Source organism: Seriola lalandi, unplaced genomic scaffold, assembly GCF_002814215.2.
Source record: "Seriola lalandi dorsalis isolate HSWRI2012SDOR001 ecotype SW California unplaced genomic scaffold, Sedor1 jcf7180002054408, whole genome shotgun sequence".
Taxonomy (NCBI): Eukaryota; Metazoa; Chordata; class Actinopteri; order Carangiformes; family Carangidae; genus Seriola; species Seriola lalandi.
This window is the reverse complement of record NW_019524961.1, coordinates 5,577-24,530: the sequence shown is the minus strand read 5'-3', so window position 1 is coordinate 24,530 and position 18,954 is coordinate 5,577. Positions and strand designations below refer to the sequence as shown.

The 18,954-nt window shown below is 37.8% G+C and overlaps 1 protein-coding gene across 1 annotated transcript; it reads right to left on the bottom strand.

Annotated features, from left to right (window-relative positions):
* Nucleotides 1-2,500: 2,500 nt before the first annotated feature.
* Nucleotides 2,501-14,860, bottom strand: LOC111657565 (oxysterol-binding protein-related protein 11-like). Its single transcript, XM_023409774.2, has 7 exons — nucleotides 14,447-14,860; nucleotides 10,867-11,016; nucleotides 10,263-10,761; nucleotides 6,716-6,902; nucleotides 5,356-5,538; nucleotides 5,082-5,235; nucleotides 2,501-4,300 (listed from the first exon to the last, which is right to left on the bottom strand). The coding sequence occupies exons 1-7, from the start codon at nucleotides 14,495-14,497 to the stop codon at nucleotides 4,256-4,258; spliced, it is 1,269 nt and encodes a 422-aa protein (XP_023265542.1). The 5' UTR covers nucleotides 14,498-14,860; the 3' UTR covers nucleotides 2,501-4,255.
* Between the last annotated feature and the right edge of the window lie 4,094 nt (nucleotides 14,861-18,954).

Sequence of the window (18,954 nt, the reverse complement as noted above, 5' to 3'; positions counted from 1 at the left end):
ACCCCCCACCCCAACTGATGGGTTAAAGCTCGAGTATACAGAATAGGATTGGGACACAGCTCTAATCAGCAGTAACCTTTGACGACTTCTCCTATGGGCACTGCACTGTTCTTTGTGTTTTGGTTCCTACAGATGCCATGTGTAAACACTAAAGGAGTTTCTGTACGTGCACGCTTCAGTAACCTTTTTATTTTTTATCAAATAAGTGACACATCAAAAGACTAACACATCATACAACTGTACTTCTTTTTGTCACATCTCACAAAAAGTGACTTTATTAGTTTCTCCTCTTTATTTTTTCTTGACACCTTTTTTTAAAAAAAAAAATAGAAAAAACTTACGTGAATCACTTTGTTCTCTTTGCTTTTGATCTTCTCTGCAACTGTGTGTCACCATTTCAGGCTTCAGACCTTTGACACAATGCCACATTGTTATTCAGTTACACAACGCCTAAAACTGTGTCATGTCCTTTGATTTCTCATTTGTCAAAAGGAGAGAGATCAGACTAAGCCTTAATGTGATGTACAGTTTGTTTCCCTTTTGTTCATTTTGTGTTCCTTTTTGAATTAGGAACGGTGGAACAGTTCTTTCCTCTACTAAGTTCACTCATTTCTTAGTAGCTCAGTGCCGTCTGTCCCCCACACCGTTCTTTGGTTTGATGCAGTCCCTCCCCGCTTCTCTCTGCTCACCTTCAAAGTTTACATTTTTACATTGTTGTTCTGTTCAGCCATCTTTAAATACACACTTCAATGAAAACATCTGTGTAAGTTGTTGTTATTATGGTGTTCCCTCCCCTGCTAAAACTTTCTTAAGTCTTTACTGTGCATTTACGATTTTCCTGTGCAGATCTGATTTTTAAACCTAGATGAAGACGGAGTGAACCACTTGATGGCAGCATTAGCCTTTGAATGAAGATACTTGCTTCTGAGTCTGCAACAGTATGTACAAAAAATGACCTAATACACAGTGTGGTGAGGATAATTGGTGGTGGGTTTGAGTCGCATGCTCGTCATTGTAAAGACACTGATTGAAATCTTGGTATGTGGGTAAATATTTGTTGGGTAATGTAAAGCCTTACTTTAACAGATAACCTCCTAATGTTAATAGATCTTACTTAAGGCATTTGAAACCTAGTTTCTCCAGTGGAGCTGAATAGAACCTTTTTGTGAAGGGTTGTACTTGCATGTCCAGTATGCAAAGCAGCGCACTACATGCTTGGCAACCCTGAATAAAACATAAGTTGAATGTGTGAGAGCTAGCAGCAGGGTATCTGAAAGTCTTGAAATGTCTTAAATAGCACTGGCGTCAGTTTCCTCAGAAAAAGGCCTTAGAGGGTATTTTTTTTTTAAATCTTAAGTTACATTTACAGAACTCTTAAATATTTTCTCTCCCCTGCAGTTTTTTCTCATGCTTTGTCCGTCCATCGATCCAAAACTCAAAGATGTTTGATTCATTTTCCACGACAAAAGCGGCAAATATTTATAATCTGTGGCTAAAAGCAACAAATGTTTGACATTTTTGGCTGAACAAAGACTCAAATGATTAATTAATTGTCAGAATAAGCTCCTTCTGATGGATTAATTGGCAAATAGTTGCAGGACTGGAAATAATTTCTGTTATTCCACGAACTGCTGTCAGTCCAGGTTGCATTAATTATATGGTTTTTGTGTTAAACACTGCTAGGAAACACTAAAAGAAAATGTAGGTCCATACCATCCCTGCTAGTTTTCCATCATCACCTTCATACTATGGCCAGTGTGATGGGGAAACGGGTACAAAATTGAATCCATGTGGTATTATAAAGGTCTTAAATGACTTTGCTCAACACTGCAGAAACCCTGATAAAGTAATGACTTTTTACTGTTTTTCTTTACTGTTGTGTAGTTTAATTTCTAACATTTTCTAAACTGATAACAAGTTTACATATAAAATCTTGATTGGAAAAGTTAACAAGTAACTAGCTATTAAATAATGTAGGGGAGTAAAAGTATCATAAAATACAAATGCTCAAGTAAAGTACAAGTACCTCAAAAACAAACTTGCATCGAATACTTGGGAAAATCTACTTAGTTACTTTCCATCCTTGTTTATTTGCCACAGTACATTGTGACTGTTAATATACATTCATTGTTAACTGTTAACTCTTTCTTCTACCTTGTTAGCATGTTGTCAGAGTACTAGTATGCTAATAACATGTGATCGTATATATAAATTGCACGTAAACATGGTAGCATTCAGCTTGTTTGTTTATCATGCTATCATTAGCATATTTGCTACGTTAGTAGAATTAAAAGTCACCAAAGTTATGGCAGTCTATCTAGTTGTATAGGATTAGTTATTCTACGAAAAAGAGTGAGTGTGTACCTGCTTTGACCTGTGGTGTGACAAATGAAGTGTAGCGTAGGTCGTCTACCTGCGGAGTGAATGAGGAGTATTTAGTGTGATTAATCACTTGACTGCAGGACATTATATAACAGTTGTACATAATGACAGGAGATCATTTAAAAAAAGATACAATGTCTTTATTAATGGATAGTCCTTCATTTATCCACAATCACTGTCTACTTAGGTGAGTCTGGATCCTTTTGGATATAGAAAACTGCTTGTTAGTTTCATGTAAGGCGAGTGTCATGAAACAGGAATGAACAGTGGATGGAAGAAGGTGACAGGTTTTTCTCAGTGGTTTAATACGTACTGTACTGTATTGTAATATGTCATGTACTGTCATGGCTTAGGCTACAAACTGGCATCTGGTAAATTCACCTGGCTAAAAATACCTTTACTACAATACACCTGAAAGTTAAACTGAAGGAACAACTGAGAGGAAAAGTAGTGAGGAGTAAAGTGAATGTTCTTTCATGACAAAAAAAAAAATTTATATATAAGGCCATAAAAAATAAACTTTCATTGAAGAAGAACATGAAGTGGACATACTGTTAATTACTCTCATTTAATCTCTGCTCTTCTTTGTTTTTAGGAAATCCATTCAATCTGGAAATTGGCAGCATAATTTATCAAATGTGCACTGTGAGAATGTGAGTACTACGGTTGTATGACCCGTTGCATTTCCTTTTCTGTCCAACAGGCTGGTTACCCCAGCTCCCTATGATTGTTATTCTGGTAGATAATCCTCTCATCTTCAGAGGCAACCTTCCAGCAGCCCCCAGATGTGAGAACATGGCTGTGTGTTTCTGCAAGCCTGCTCATCCATATTCATCGCCACGGGCGACCCAAGGAGACGTAGTAACTGGGTGTGCAGCGGCTGCCTAATTATTACACAAGTGCCAATGTAAGGGCACAGATCCAGAAAAAGATTAGAAGACACCCAGGAACATTTTGCCACAAACAAACCAGTGTTTTCTTTTAGAAGAAGAAAAACTGGCTAATGGCTGGAACAGCTGAATGAGAGAGGTAGTAATGGAAAGCGTCGGTTATGCGGTGGCGTCTCACTCAGTGGGTGATAAACTGTCAAAGGAGCGACAGGGTAAAATAAAAAGCGTGTAGTAGCACAGTACAAGATGGGAAAGCTGCATAATCACTATTAAAATGTGTCCAGATACATTCATAGTGCAGACAAAACAATCAGGGCCTTTACTTTCCAGTAGCTTACTGTAATATACTGTATAATAATATATACTAACACATAGTCTAATGTAGTACATTTTACCACTGGATTTATATCGTTTAAAATCTGGTCAGGTGTTCTTATTTCCCATAAAGCTCTTAGAGACCACCCTGATTGGTAAAAGCCATAGATATAAAATAGTAAATTTATTTCTATGGTAAAAGTGCTTTTACAAACAACTAATTTACAACTACAGTTTTATGTTACAGGGAACTTCCATCAGTTCATTCTAACGCTGCATGACAAACGAAAAGCTTTGAACCAAACACTGACATGTCTCAGAAAACATATTGATCATTTGAAAAAAAAAAAAAAAAGTAAAACACCAGTGGCAAACTTCATTACTGTGCATGTGCAAAAAAGGCCTTGGCAAGGTGAAAAATAGAAATACTCTACTTTGAATAGTAATACTATTAACTGTATATAAAAATGTACTTCTGTCCCAAGAGCTCCAAACCCCTTCTTGGTTATAACAGTGGAGATCCCTTTGGCACCTTGCGTGTTTCCTGTTTGTGTCTCTATGGTGTCGCTCTGAGAGTCTGTAAGCTCAGGTCTGTGTGAGACGCCGTCCTCAGCGTGTGGAGGCAGAATCTCGGTTGTTGTCCGTGAGAGGAGAGCGTCGCTCTGCTGTCAGGTCGACTTCCACAGTGGGTTGTTGTAGATCCAACCTTCTCCCTGCACACGTGGGGAAAGGAAATTTATTAGACCCTTAAAAATGTTATTGGTGACCCAGAAAGATGAACAACAGACCTAAAGGGGGTCAGCTCGCTCAAATGGTCCGGCCATGCAGACCAATTCATTTTCTGTAAAATATATCATTTGAGTTTTCTGGCTCCACCCCAATGCAGTGGCGGTAATAAAAAAAAAAAAAAAAAAGGAATTTTGTTTGTAGTGTTCACAAGTTGGAAATGTGACATTTGATGACCTGATTTAACTGCAGAAACCTTTCTAGAGGCCCGGGGACTAAATTTAGTTCCTCAGCCGTATTTCCTGGTGCCAGAAAAAGCCCCTGCTTTGGAGGTACTTACTTTGTGTCGGCCCAGGAACTGTTGTGGTCGAGTTTGCTGTGCTGACTGGTCAGACACAAAAGGTGCACTTTTAGCACTGGCTGGCACAGACAGACATGTGACACAACATAAGTTATGTTGTCTGCTTCACAAACTTACAGGAATGTGCAAAAGGGACTTTTAGTTCCTAATTTAGCTTGTGTCACATCGTTCCAGGAACTATGGTCAAAAAGGGGCTTTTGGTTGCTCTGGATAATCCAGACTTTGCTGGGATCAGTTTTCAGAAGAACCACTTTCCACTGAAGAAGCAGTCCCTATGAAAACTGATCATAGTGGGTCTGTGGATTACACAGAGGAGAATTTGTCACTGCTAACAAGATCACTCAGTTTCACTTCTCCCTATCGCAGTTGTAGTGTGGCTCCCAGAAGCTTATCCTGCTACACTTTACCTCTTTAGAGAAGTATTTGGGTGTCCAGGGTTTGTTATCAGCTGCCCTCTGCCTCTCCTCCCCTCTCTGTCGCTCCTCCAGCCTGTGTTTGTGCTCCGTGGCCTCGTCGATGTTCCCTTCCTTCAGCGACTTGGTGACATGTTGCCATAACCGCCTACAAGCACATGTAAAACACAGAAGCAGTAAATTAACAGCTCCCACATCTGGGATTACCCCCAGCATAAATTAACCGATGTAAAAAACTGCATAAAGTCAGTGATAATGAGTTTCTCACCGGGATTCTGTTCTCCCCTGTCTTTCCACTGGTCGCAGCTTCTTCCTGGTGACTGGAAGTTTGGCCGTGTCGATCACTTTGGTTTCCCCGCTGCTGTAGGTGAACTCCAGCGTGCCGTTCCACTCACCCTGCGCTTTACACACGATGGTGTTGGTCGGGTTGTGTTTGACCTCTGCCGTCACTCTGCATCGGCAAAACAGAGAGACCGTTGTTGGAAGACTGCCCTGACTGCCTGTGACTTACAGGACAGTTGACTGCAGGCATTTAGAGCATTTTCATTTTAAACTTCAGACTTTGAGGGATTATTTTATCACTTTCAATCACTGATAATGAGGCAGAAGCAGAAATGATGCTGCTAAAGAAGCTTTTACTGACTTCCATTCTACATTTATACTGTGCCACCCTCGGCCTGATTTATTGTTGTACAGCTGAATTGATTTACAGTAAACAAGGAAGTTGCTTTATGGCAAATCTCAGGAAGCATGCTGCTGTTCTTCAATCACACACTCATGCTTTGAAAAACCTTCTTATATTCCCGACTTAGTAAGATGTAGCTGACTAATAATTATCTTTACTAGCCACATCACTATATTCTAATGATGTTATGTTCAATTAGCTTTGTGCTGTGAATAATTTAACCTGATATTAACGTAATTGATGGGCTCAATTCACACCTGGTTAGAATCAGGTGACATCTACGGATGAAGATGCATATGCGTAATGCCGAAAGGTCATGACTGCACTTAATAAATCCTCTTTTTGGGAGCATCTATTCAGTGTGTCTTTTTTTCTTAATTAATTGCAGATGGCAAACTAATTAAGGGCTTTGTGTTACTGTATGATAATATTGTCTTTGGCAAAGTCAAATCATGAAAAATATTTCCTGTGTTTTATCCCATCCAATCAAGTGAAAGAAAATAAATATCAACATGAGATGCAGAGGGGTGGAAGGGTGTTAACCAAGATGAGGAAGCGTAGCCTTCATGTTCTAGAAAGTGTTAAAACTTTTAAAGTGAAAATTCACCTGTAAAACAGCAGAATAATTACAGATGTGAGCAAAATGTTATAAAAGGCCACAGCAGGATTTACAGCCTGAAAGGAAGCTTCATTACATCAGTAGTAGGTGACATAATCTGCCTAATATCCAATATTTAACAAATGGTCAATGCAAGCCACATTTATTAATGTAATCACACTGTGGAGCATGAAGCCACTGTCAGTGCCCTATAATCTCATTACTCACAGTATTTATGACTAAAGTGAAAGAGAAGAAGAACCAGTTGCTCATGTCTTCTCTCAAAGTGAGATGGATGGATAAAGACAGGCAGCGAGAGACAAAGAACTGCACAGTAACACTCACCTGTGGACTTTCCCCCCATAGAAAGGCTTGGTGTGAAAGGTGACGGTGGCCGAGTAGCCGCTCTTGATACAGTTGATGGAGACTTTGCCCCCGAGCTCCACCCAGGGCACGGTGAGGATGGAGCGGGCGTAGGCACAGGGCAACGTGAAGACGTACTCCTCATCGTGCTCCAGGAGACAAAGGACTCCTGAGAGGAGAGAGAGGAAGAAGAGCGAGAGAGGTTTAAAGTTATGATGAGGTGGAGGGGGGATGAAATCTCCTCATGTTAGGAAACACTCAAATATGATTGTGTAACATTTTGGAGGAGATGATACCATTATCTCAAAAGTTCAAATCAGGTGAGGCATGTCGAGGAGCCTCTTCTCCTCCCACATGTTGTTATGTGGAGCCAGCTGATTTCCCTGCACACTGCCTGTCTTTGTGCAAACGCATAATCAGATGTTGAACTAATTTAATTTCTGGGCCCGGTATGTAGATGTTATGTGCCTGCCACTGATTTTCATTATGCACTTGTAAAACACAGCAGGCAGTGCGGAGACTTTAGCAATAGGTAAACAGACACTGAATATCCTATACAAACATTAAATTAAATGTAATGACTACGCTACGCTTTTCATAGTGCTTTCAAATACTGTTAATGTTATGTAAGAAATTCATTTTTCTCAACAATCTCTGAAGAGCTCACAACAGCCGCAGCTTTCAACCGTAGTGTTGTGACTAAACAAAATTAGGCTCATCTCCTGGGTGTATAGGCAGTACAAGTGACATTATTTAACCTGACTGGAGGCAGCGAAAATTATTTTCTATTACACATAATGTGAAGATTATATTTATACCAATTCTTATCTCCTTTATGCAATTTACACTTAGGTGCAGGGATACCCATGTGACAAGTAGTATATACTTTATATTCTCAGTGTGTATAACTCGTCATCAGTGTCATTCATTCAGTGCATGAGTGGATTTTTTTATTACTAAACAACAAATTCTTTCCTGTTTTCCACTGCTTCTCACATGTCCAGTCCATGAATAGTTTTCTGTTCTTCATACACATCACATGTTTACAAAAGACGACTTGTGCAGCTACGTTTCACTGCTAAAATGCCTGCAGGGGCAAAACTCCATGTGGTGCCATTCTGGTCATATTACGAGACCGAGAGATAAACCTATTCAGAGTCGCAACAAAAGACCTGCAGCCATTATATGATACTGAATAGGTTTCAGTTTGTTGTCATGTGAACAGAGCACCAGGCAGATAACCAATCATTACTGAAGAGGCCTAGAGTAAGTGCCACACATAAGATAAATGGTTGTTCGGTCTGTAAGCCAAAACACACGGAAAGCCAATGATGGAAGAAGTACTGAGACCCTTTACTTGGTAGTAAAAGTAGACGATGATTTTTTAAATGTATAACTTACTTGGACTATTTTTGTTATTGATTTAAATGTAAGCAGTATTTTAATGTAGCTGGCTGAGGTTAAGTTGAATTAAAGAGCTTTATATACTGTTGGTTACTTCAGTTTTCCCTGCAAACCCCTGATCTTTGCCTCCATGTATTTTTTATATATTTTTTTTGTTTTAGCTGATCAGACCTTTGGACCTTGGACATGTACAGACTGGACTGGCATCACCGTCACTCCACTGTCATCATCCCAGCATCTGTTGGATTTGCACAAGTAAAACCTGAGCAGTTATGATCAACCAAACCTGTGTGGGTATGCAGGGCCTTTAATCTTTGATACTGCTTTATATTTTAGGTTGGGGAGAAGGTTAGGTTTGGATTATATTACGCAGAAACATTACGACTGGCCATAGTATTTTGTTGTTTCATCCTCTTCCGTCTCTGAATTGCGTAGTTAAGGATTGTTCTACAGGGATGTGGTTCTTTACAGTGTAAACCTCCATCCCTCCTACATGCGACAGCAGCCTTGAGCAACCACTCATTTACAGCGTCAAACAGGTGAAATCAAAACCCAGCTGCTCATGTACACAAAAAAAACTGTCTGCTGCTTTATTCCTTTCCTGCTGCTGACTCACTGCCAATCAGTCACATCTGAGCCATTCGGAAGAATACAATATCAACTCCAACTCAGTAAAGCAGCCATTGCAAAAATACGCAGAAATCAATACTTCCTGGGGTGAAGGTGACCATGTTCTCGGCGGCAGCATCAGCCCCCCCGCACATGATGATTAACCGCTGCGTCATAACCTGACAACAGGTAGTCAGAAGCACAGAGAGAGTCTGAGCTGGAATGTCTGAATGAATCGGTTCATGTATCCAGGTTCGGTCGACCGGGCTCAAGGACATCCTGTACCTCCGCTCAGGGTGACTCATCCCAAACAGTCTACTGTACGTGGCCTTATGGTGCTGACAGAGAGGACTGGATTATTGATTGCCATGGGAGAGGTCTCATAGTCTTTCACACAGGGCGGGACACTGTCACAGTGTGACACAGTTTAAAACCAAGAAAAATGCAAAAAGCAAAATGCTATTTTCAGAGACATCTGAAACATTTTGTCCTTCCTGTTATTCAGCTGACACAATAACAACCTTCTCACAAACAAGCGCAACTACTTATGCTACAACAGGTGAGCTCTATTTTAGGGACAGTGTTCTTGTTTAAATTCATCTTTTTGTGCTTTTTGTTGAGGCTGCTCGAGGTAGCGATTCAGTTCAAAGGTCAATTTTCGGAACCATAGTTTGTTGAACAAATATCCCATGTTGTGACCTTTTCATTTATCATTATTGCATAGTTTAATTAATACAACAGCATGACCTGCTTTTACAATAATTACAGTTACAGTCATTACATCTGAGTGATATTAAGTTGAACGCCGTTTATGCCTGTCTGTGGCTGCTTTCACCGAGCCTGCACATCATATGCTCTCTGATCTACGTTTTAATTATGCATCTGTGCGTGATTGTATGGTAAGCTCAGCCAACCTACATGTATAAATAAGATTAATTAATCAAATGTTGCAATCTGTGTTAATAGATTCTGCTATTGCTGTATTTATAAGGCAGCATATGGCAGCTTAAAAATTAACCTACGCTGCTCGTCATAATTCAAATAGAAAAAATCTCATAAATCATGGTAACGTGCCAAAAATATATATGATCAGCTCATAAAATATAATGCAGTTTAAAATTAAGTTACCCAACAGCTTATAAAGTATTCATCTTAGCTCCACCTTTACCAGCTATATATGTTAATGCATTAGTGACAGTAATCCACCAATGTACAGTGTGAAAGGGGGGAATTCTACCAGCACTAGAGTACTTCTACGTTTGTCACTTAAAGTACATTTTCTTCATAATATTTTTAAAGTTTTACTGAAGTAAAACTTGAGAGACAGAACTTGTATCCTTGTATTGCTCCATTTACTCAAGTTAAGAGATTCAGTATTTCTTCCACCAGTTATGTGTAATAATTTTCTTGTCTTGCTTATGTTTGTATTCATCATAAGATTGTTTTCATGCTGCTCTCTTGGCACATCTACAGTACTTCTACTACAGTTTAAGTGTGATGTTGTGCTCTGACTCACCTTCTCCCACCATAGACACTCCTATGGACATGCCCATGAACTTGCTCTTGGTCCACACATGGGCGTTGACGCACATCTGTCTCTCCCGGCACTCACAGTAAAACCCTGACACTGGTGGATGATGGGACACCTGCTCGGCCACAAAGCGAACTCTGTAGCAGCCCCCCGGTGAATCGTCGCCCTGCTGGGTGTTGTTGGGGCCCCTGCTTGGCTCCCGAGTCGACCCCTGGTTCGATCTAACCAAAGGTTTGACTTTGTCCCAAGGCACCTCCCAGGAACAGTGGAAGGTCTCCCCCAACACTGGGTTGTAGGGCTTCTTGGCAACAGCTCCCTTACGCCCCTCATGGAAGGCAGTTAGGTAGTACTCCACAAAGCGGACTATCCGGTCCTCGGCTGTGGCCCCAGCTGTGATTGACAGGAACATGTCAGGGTGGGCCATGAAGTTGGCGTACATCTCCAGCAGTGATCGCTTTTCCAAAATAAAGGTAGGCAGCACCACCTAGAAAACAAAAAGATGTTTGGGAAAACTGACACACAGAACAGAACATTCATGCCATTCAAACTTTATTTTCACAAGTCTGTAAATTTCTTTTTCTCCTCTTACCCGTGTGAGGTCCATGCCCAGTTTGAGCTGGGAGAGCAGGTGGAGAATGATGCTCCGCTGGTCATCCAGGACGCCCAGGTCCTCCTCCTCGTTGTCTTCCGTGTCTGTCACCTCTTCAGTGGGGCTGATGTCCTCTAGCCCTGGGTGGTGCTGTCGAGACAAGAGCATTTTCATTATTCAACCTAAATAAAAAGCTTGAATAGAGCTTCACAGTTTCAGAGTATATCAAAGATTGTTATGTGCTGTAAACAGATTAGAGCTCTGGAGCCAAAACCTAAATCTGAGTCTAGTCTTATAATCTAATATTATAATAATAATATTACAATCCTACTAAATGAGAATACAATATGACAATTCTGCACCACATGAAGGTTTTGACTTAGTCTTGTTCACAGGCACAGAGAAATATAATATACCAGGCTTTGGCTACACAGATAATACTTTTTGTACAATTAATTAATTGTTGGTTATTTGTTAACAAAAAAAGAAAGATAGATATAAATTACATAATTTTTTTCTGACTTTTCTTTGATCTTTTATATGTGAAATAGTGGATTTTCTTTGTAGTTTTTTTTTTTTACATCCTTAGGCTTCTAAAAAAAGATCAAAATGAAAAAATCTTTTCTTGCAACCTGTGACAAAAGGTCCAAAGAAGAGTACTACTTTAAATAATCGCTAAAAATTAAATTATTTTTTGTCTGGACTGGTCCACATATTCAAAGATTCAATGCTGTTCCTTGTGACACCTGTCACCAGAAAGGCCAAAAGGAGGTAGATGAAGCCATTTTCTTCCGCCAACTGTCAATACCAATGATAAGGTCACACAACTCATTTATAGGCCAGCGGAGGACCTGCTAGAGAAGCAGCCTAAAAATACCAAAGGACACAACCTCATTTACTTCTCACTGCAGCCCATTCATACTCCATTCAGCCACGTCATCTAGCCCTGTCAAGCCACTTTCACTGTTTCACGCGACAATAAGGACACCACATTTCTTTGAGCAGAGAGAAGTTGTGTCTTTCATTTGTGTTCCGACATTCAGCTGGAAATGGATCCAGTCGAGGTTAAAGAAGAGCTGATGCCTTTGATATCTCCTGCAGTTACTTGAGGCAGGAAGGAAGAAGAAGAAGAAAAAAAAAACAAGAAAGAGGCTGATGTATAATGCAGAGTGCCCTTGAGCCTGTGGGCAACAACAACTCTCTGTACCTCCCATCCGCCCCACTGCTCTTTGTCCTCCATTTCTATCTGTTTCTCTATGTAATAATAATCATATACACGTATGTGTCCTTTTTTTCAACTTATACGTAGCTCATTTTAGCGAAATCACTGCTTGAAAAAAAAAAAAGCAAAATAAGCAGGAATACTGAAAAATTCTGAATCTGAAATGAAACTCCTGGCAGCATAATTGCATATAGTGGCCCTGCAGAGAGGGGGAGAAACGCTGAAGAGAAAGACATTTCCAGGACCAGAGTGCCTGCCTGTCACCTGAATATTTCATTCCATACATGCATGCCAAAAGCTCTACACATCCATTCACACACACAGCGAGTACACATTGTGCACAAAAGACACAAACGTACACACACTCACAAGGGAACATGCTTGAACACACACATACAGGAGTCCCTTGAGCTGGTTGGTTCTCGGAGCAGAGTGATATATATAGAAGTGAAAAGGAAAAGAGAAGGAGGCAGGGGGAGGTCTGTTATGATTCCAGTGCTTCTAACTAATTAAAGAGGCTCTTGACAGCAACAGGAAATTACTGCTGAAGGGGTCAGAGCATCTCTGCGGAAAATTGTCAAGTGGATATATTGGTGGCTGTCATTAGCTAAGACTTTTTAATGCAGTTTAACTTGTCCAAAAGTGGAAAATAATTTGCCCTGAATAATAAATAAGCACAGACAGTGTTTGGATTTATGACTTAACAGTATGAGAAGCAGGAAAGAGTGTATAAACCAAAAAGGTTTCAGAATATTTATTTCGAAATACTCTTGGTCATTGCAATATGAAATCTTTTCTTTTGACATTTGGCTATGTTGTATTCTATAGCGACATGTCTCAAAACATCCTTCATATTATTCTGCATGCAATTTCTGTCTACGTTTTTATTACCCACTGTTCTGCCTGCAGGATGCTAGCACTATGTTTAAATTTCAAAGATATGAACATGTAAAGTTTGTATACTATGTACTCTAGTTTGTGTTATTGTTGTTATATCCAAAAATAATTCCTTCTCATAAAAGTGGTACAAGTCCATTCACAACAGAATACAACTGTAAAGGGTATAATAGCTCAATTTAGTTACATTTGCTTTTCCCCTTTTTAATTTAATTGTAATTAATGGCTGTAATAATGGTTAATAATTCATTTAATAAAGCTTTATAGATCGTATAAGCTATTAACAAGAACAACTTTTTGGTTTTGAGGGTGTGAAAAATCCCTTTGAGTCTTTGGACATTTTGATCACTTACTTGAACCAAAACCTATTTATCATTAACAACTTATTGACATTTATAACTTCAGATGGTTTATTAGAAAGTAGAGAAACCCATGAGAACTTACCAATAATTATGGTGGGAAAAGTACTTTTATGTAAGTAAAAGTAACAAGACCACAATGTCAAAGTATTTGTAAAACCCCTGCATTCAAAATCTGAAGTCAAAGTAAAAATGTATAAGCATCTAAATATACTTAAAGTACTAAAAGTATTTATTATGCAGAATGACACATTTCAGAATGTATATTATATGATTGGATTATAACTATTAATAATGCATTAAAGCATAATGTTGCAGGGAGGAGGGGCTAATTTCCACTACCTTATATCCTGCTGTTTAGCTTAGTCAATAATAATGTCAGAATTTATTAGTTGATTTATATTTTATAATAATAATAATCAGAATCAAGAATTACAATGTAACGAGAACTAGAGTTATCAAATAAATGAATTGGAGTAAAAAATTAAGTAGTAGGAGTATAAAGTAGCTTAAAATGGAAATACTCGAATATCATATTCTTAGTTACATTCCACACCATTTATATGTGCATTATTTCAGAATATAAACACCAGAGAAATAAACACCAACCAGAGAGACCTGAAAACCTAAAATAAGTTTTTATTAATAGCTTATGCCTGCTCTATAAAGTATTAGTAAATATTTATTAACCATTAATAACACATTAGTGACATCTCTCTATAACTGGTGCCTTATTACAAAGTTGTACCTATCTATTCAGTAATGTCAGATATCTTATCAAAGAGAGGGGGAGTTTGGTATTTCACCTTTTTCCATTTCAAAAAATCTGTTCCAGCAACTTTTACAGAGAAAATGTTTACCAGCAGAATGAGCCCCGCTGGCTGGTTTCTTCTATAATTTATGAAGTCAACAAAAAACCCCAGTGTTGGACAAAAACTATGCTTACTATTTCAGATCAGTGATGTTTATCGCTATAACACGACAGCGCAGCCATAGGCTGCAGGTACACTATTCACCCCACATCCACAACAGACACAAAGACAAACAGTCCACCATGCAAGGATGCATGCGCAAACACAAACATCAGCTTGTAAACACTCACACTGCATTGCTGTGTAGCTACAGGCTTGACCTGCATAAAACTGGATCTCATCTCCAAAAAGGGTAAAAAGTAGAGTGGCCTCAGGTGAACACCAACAACAGTAAAATCCAGCAGTAGGAGGGAAGGAGGGAAGTTACAGCTTCTTGCTCCACAAACAGCACAACCACTGCACAGGCCCAGAGTCAATGTAAAACCCAATTAAAGAGGTGTACTCTCAATGGAGAGCCTGTCAAAATCAATGTCTTCTGCAGAGTTTAAATCTCCGATAGCTACAACAGATAAAAACAAACAGTCTTCTTCCTTTCTGAATTTACAGACTGGGTGAGCAGCCTTCTTACAGGAGTCCTGGGTCTTGTTAGACAGACAGTGTGTGAGCTAAGGTGGTGAGCGGCTGTGCGTGACTTGCAGAGAGAGTCTCTCCTCTCTGCCCACCACCCACTGAAAAACAGGGAGGAGGGAAAAAGAAGCTCAGGGAAAGTCCCAGTGACGTATCCCTCTACATCCTCCCATCATCCTTCTGCTGTGTTTCTCTACATCTCTTTCCATTTTTACCTCCTCTTCCTCCTCCCCTTCCTCATGACTACCTCCCCTCCTGTCCTCTTCGGACATGGCTTCCCTGTCTTTATCTCTCCATCTACACCTCCACCCTTCCTCCGCCTTTCCTGCTTGTATTTAGTACATGTGGTGGGGGTGCTTATATGATCTTGCTTAATTACCACTAGTCTGGCAGTTCTGCAAACCTACAGTTGTCAACAATTTTTCTAGAACCCATGGGCAACACATTCAGCTTTTTTTTGTCATCCTTCTCTCTTGTAGCTCAAACTCTTTCTCCCTTTCTTTCTCTCTGTGACTATCCTCTCTAAATCTGTTCATTCCTGACAGTCTCTCTTTTAATTGACTCCAGTCTTGTGTTTGATTCATTCTTCCTCTCTCTTTCTCCGCCCTCGCGCTGTCATCTCCATCATTGTTTCTTTCATTCACCCTCCCCTCCCTCATCTCATCATTCACACCATCCACTATTCTGTTTCATCGTCGTCTTTCTCCTTAACTGTCTCCTCATCCGGTCGCATGGCTTTCCCCTCTTTCTATATTCTCTTTTTTCCTAACTTCTTCTTTTTCTTTTCCGTCTAATTCTCTCTGTATCTCTCCCTCACTCTTGCAAAAGCATCAAGGGACAATGTGGGTGGCTGCCAGAGACTCAGATAGGGCAAGTCTGCTCATGCTATCTGAATCTGCTCCCAATTCGAAGACTCATTTTCCTTGTAGGTTTGACATTATAAACTTCTAGGGCTTGTCCTCCTTCACCAGCCATCCTGGTGTCATCCCCTGTCATCATCACAACCATCTTAACTCATCTCATTGTCAACGCACCATCTGAGAAGTGGGTGATGGAGTGGCTGTATGAGACTCTCGAAATCAAGTGTGTAGGTTTGGTCTCAAATTGGCAGGGACACAAAAACCCTGCCACCTCTCCAAAATAAAGAGATTGGCTTTTAATGCTGTCAATCAATATGACATAAGTCATAGTATTGTAAGGCATAAAAACGTCAAGGTATAACAAGGCATACAAAAGTAATGGTGAGTCATAAGAAAGTCATAGTATAGGGAGGTAAAAAAAAATGTAATAAAAACAGCATATTATAGTAAGACATAAAAATGCCATAGTATAGTAAGGAATAAAAAGTCATAAAAATGTCATGTTACAGTGAGGAATAAAAAGTCATAAAAATATCATAATAATGCATGAGAAGTCAAAGTATGGTGAGGAAAAAAAAAGTCATAGTATAGTAAGTCATAAAAATGTCATAGTATGGTAAAGAATAATAGTCATAATATAGTAAGGCATTAAAAAGTCATTGTATAGTAACACATAAAAACATAACAGTAAAGTAAGGCATAGGAAACTCATAAAAAAGTCATAGTATAGTAAGGCATAAAAAGTCATAAAAAAGTCATAGTATAGTAAGGCTTAAGAAAGTCACAGTATAGTAGGGCATAAAAAGTCATGGAAAAGTCATAGTATAGTAAGCAATAAAAAAGTTATAGTATAGTAAGGCATAAAAAGTCATAAAAAAGTCATGGTATAGTAAGGCATAAAAAGTCATAGTATAGTAAGGCATAAAAAGTCATAAAAAAGTCATAGTATAGTAAGGCATAAAAAAGTCACAGTATAGTAAGGCATAAAAAAGTCACAGTATAGTAAGGCATAAAAAGTCATAGCTTAGTGAGCCATAAAAAAGTCATGGTATAGTAAGCCATAAAAAAATTCATAGTATAGTAAGGCATAAAAGTCATAGTATAGTAAGGCATAAAAAGTCATAAAAAAGTCATAGTATAATAAGGCATAAAAAGTCATAAAAAAAGTCATAGTATGGTAAGGCATAAAAAGTCATAGTATAGTAAGGCATAAAAAGTCATAAAAAAGTCATAGTATAGTAAGGCTTAAGAAAGTCACAGTATAGTAGGGCATAAAAAGTCATGGAAAAGTCATAGTATAGTAAGCCATAAAAAAGTTATAGTATAGTAAGGCATAAAAAGTCATGGTATAGTAAGGCATAAAAAAGTCATAGTATAGTAAGGCATAAAACCTCAATAAAAATGTCATAGTATAGTAATGCATAAAAAGTCATTGTATAGTAAGGCATAAAAAGAAATAGTATAGTAAGCCATAAAAAAGTCACAGTATAGTAAGGCATAAAAAGTCATAAAAAGTCATGGTATAGTAAGGCATAAAAAAGTCATAGTATTGTAAGCCATAAAAAAGTCATAGTATAGTAAGCCATAAAAAATTCATAGTATAGTAAGGCATAAAAAGTCATAATATAGTAAGCCATAAAAGTCATAGTATAATAAGGCATAAAAAGTCATAAAAAAGTCATGGTATAGTAAGGCATAAAAAGTCATAGTATAGTAAGGCATAAAAAGTCATAAAAAAGTCATAGCATAGTAAGGCATAAAAAGTCATTGTATAGTAAGGCATAAAAAGAAATAGTATAGTAAGCCATAAAAAAGTCACAGTATAGTAAGGCATAAAAAGTCATAAAAAGTCATGGTATAGTAAGGCACAAAAAAGTCATAGTATTGTAAGCCATAAAAAAGTCATAGTATAGTAAGCCATAAAAAAATTAATAGTATAGTAAGGCATAAAAAGTCATAAAAAAGTCATAATATAGTAAGCCATAAAAAGCCATAGTTTAGTAAGCCATAAAAAAGTCATAGCATAGTAAGGCATAAAAAGTCACAGTATAGTAAGCCATAAAGTAATAGTATAGCAAGGCATAAAAAGTCATAAAAAGTCATGGTATAGTAAGGCATAAAAAAGTCATAGTATAGTAAGCCATAAAAAAATTCATAGTATAGTAAGGCATAAAAAGTCATAATATAGTAAGCCATAAAAAAGTCATGGTATAGTAAGCCATAAAAAGTCATAGTATAGTAAGGCATAAAACCTCAATAAAAAACGTCATAGTATAGTAAGGTATAAAAAAATCATAGTATAGTTAAGCCATAAAAAGTCATTAAAAAGTCAAGGTATAGTAAGGCATAAAGAAGTCATACTATACTAAGCCATAAAAAGTCATAGTATAGTAAGGCATAAAACCTCAATAAAAAAAGTCATAGTATAGTAAGGCATAAAAAGTCATAAATAAGTCATGTTATAGTAAGCCATAAAAAAGTCTTAGCAAAGTAAGGCATAAAAAGTCATAATATAGTAAGGCATAAAAAAAGTCATAGTATAGTAAGCCATAAAGTCATAGTATAATAAGTCATAAAAAGTCATAGTATAGTAAGGCATAAAAAGTCATAGCTTAGTAAGCCATAAAAAAGTCATAGTATAGTAAGCCATAAAAAAGTCATAGTATAGTAAGGCATAAAAAGTCATAAAAAAGTCATAGTATAGTAAGGCATAAAAAAGTCACAGTATAGTAAGGCATAAAAAGTCATAGCTTAGTAAGCCATAAAAAAGTCATAGTATAGTAAGCCATAAAAAAATTCATAGTATAGTAAGGCATAAAAGTCATAGTATAGGAAGGCATAAAAAGTCATAAAAAAGTCATAGTATAGTAAGGCATAAAGAGTCATAAAAAAAGTCATAGTATGGTAAGGCATAAAAAGTCATAGTATAGTAAGGCATGAAAAGTCATAAAAAAGTCATAGTATAATAAGGCATAAAAAGTCATGGAAAAGTCATAGTATAGTAAGCAATAAAAAAGTTATAGTATAGTAAGGCATAAAAAGTCATGGTATAGTAAGGCATAAAAAAGTCATAGTATAGTAAGGCATAAAACCTCAATAAAAACGTCATAGTATAGTAATGCATAAAAAAGTCACAGTATAGTAAGCCATAAAAAGCCATAGTTTAGTAAGCCATAAAAAAGTCATAGCATAGTAAGGCATAAAAAGTCATTGTATAGTAAGGCATAAAAAGAAATAGTATAGTAAGCCATAAAAAAGTCACAGTATAGTAAGGCATAAAAAGTCATAAAAAGTCATGGTATAGTAAGGCA

Excerpts from the sequence above, each read along its gene's own strand:
- LOC111657565 (XM_023409774.2), bottom strand. The coding sequence starts at position 14,497 with ATGAGATCCAGTTTTATGCAGGTCAAGCCTGTAGCTACACAGCAATGC. Across the intron at positions 10,762-10,866 it reads TGGGCATGGACCTCACACGG|GTGGTGCTGCCTACCTTTAT; the intron begins GTAAGAGGAGAA and ends TTTGTTTTCTAG. Across the intron at positions 4,301-5,081 it reads CCAAATACTTCTCTAAAGAG|GGAGAAGGTTGGATCTACAA; the intron begins GTAAAGTGTAGC and ends CCACGTGTGCAG.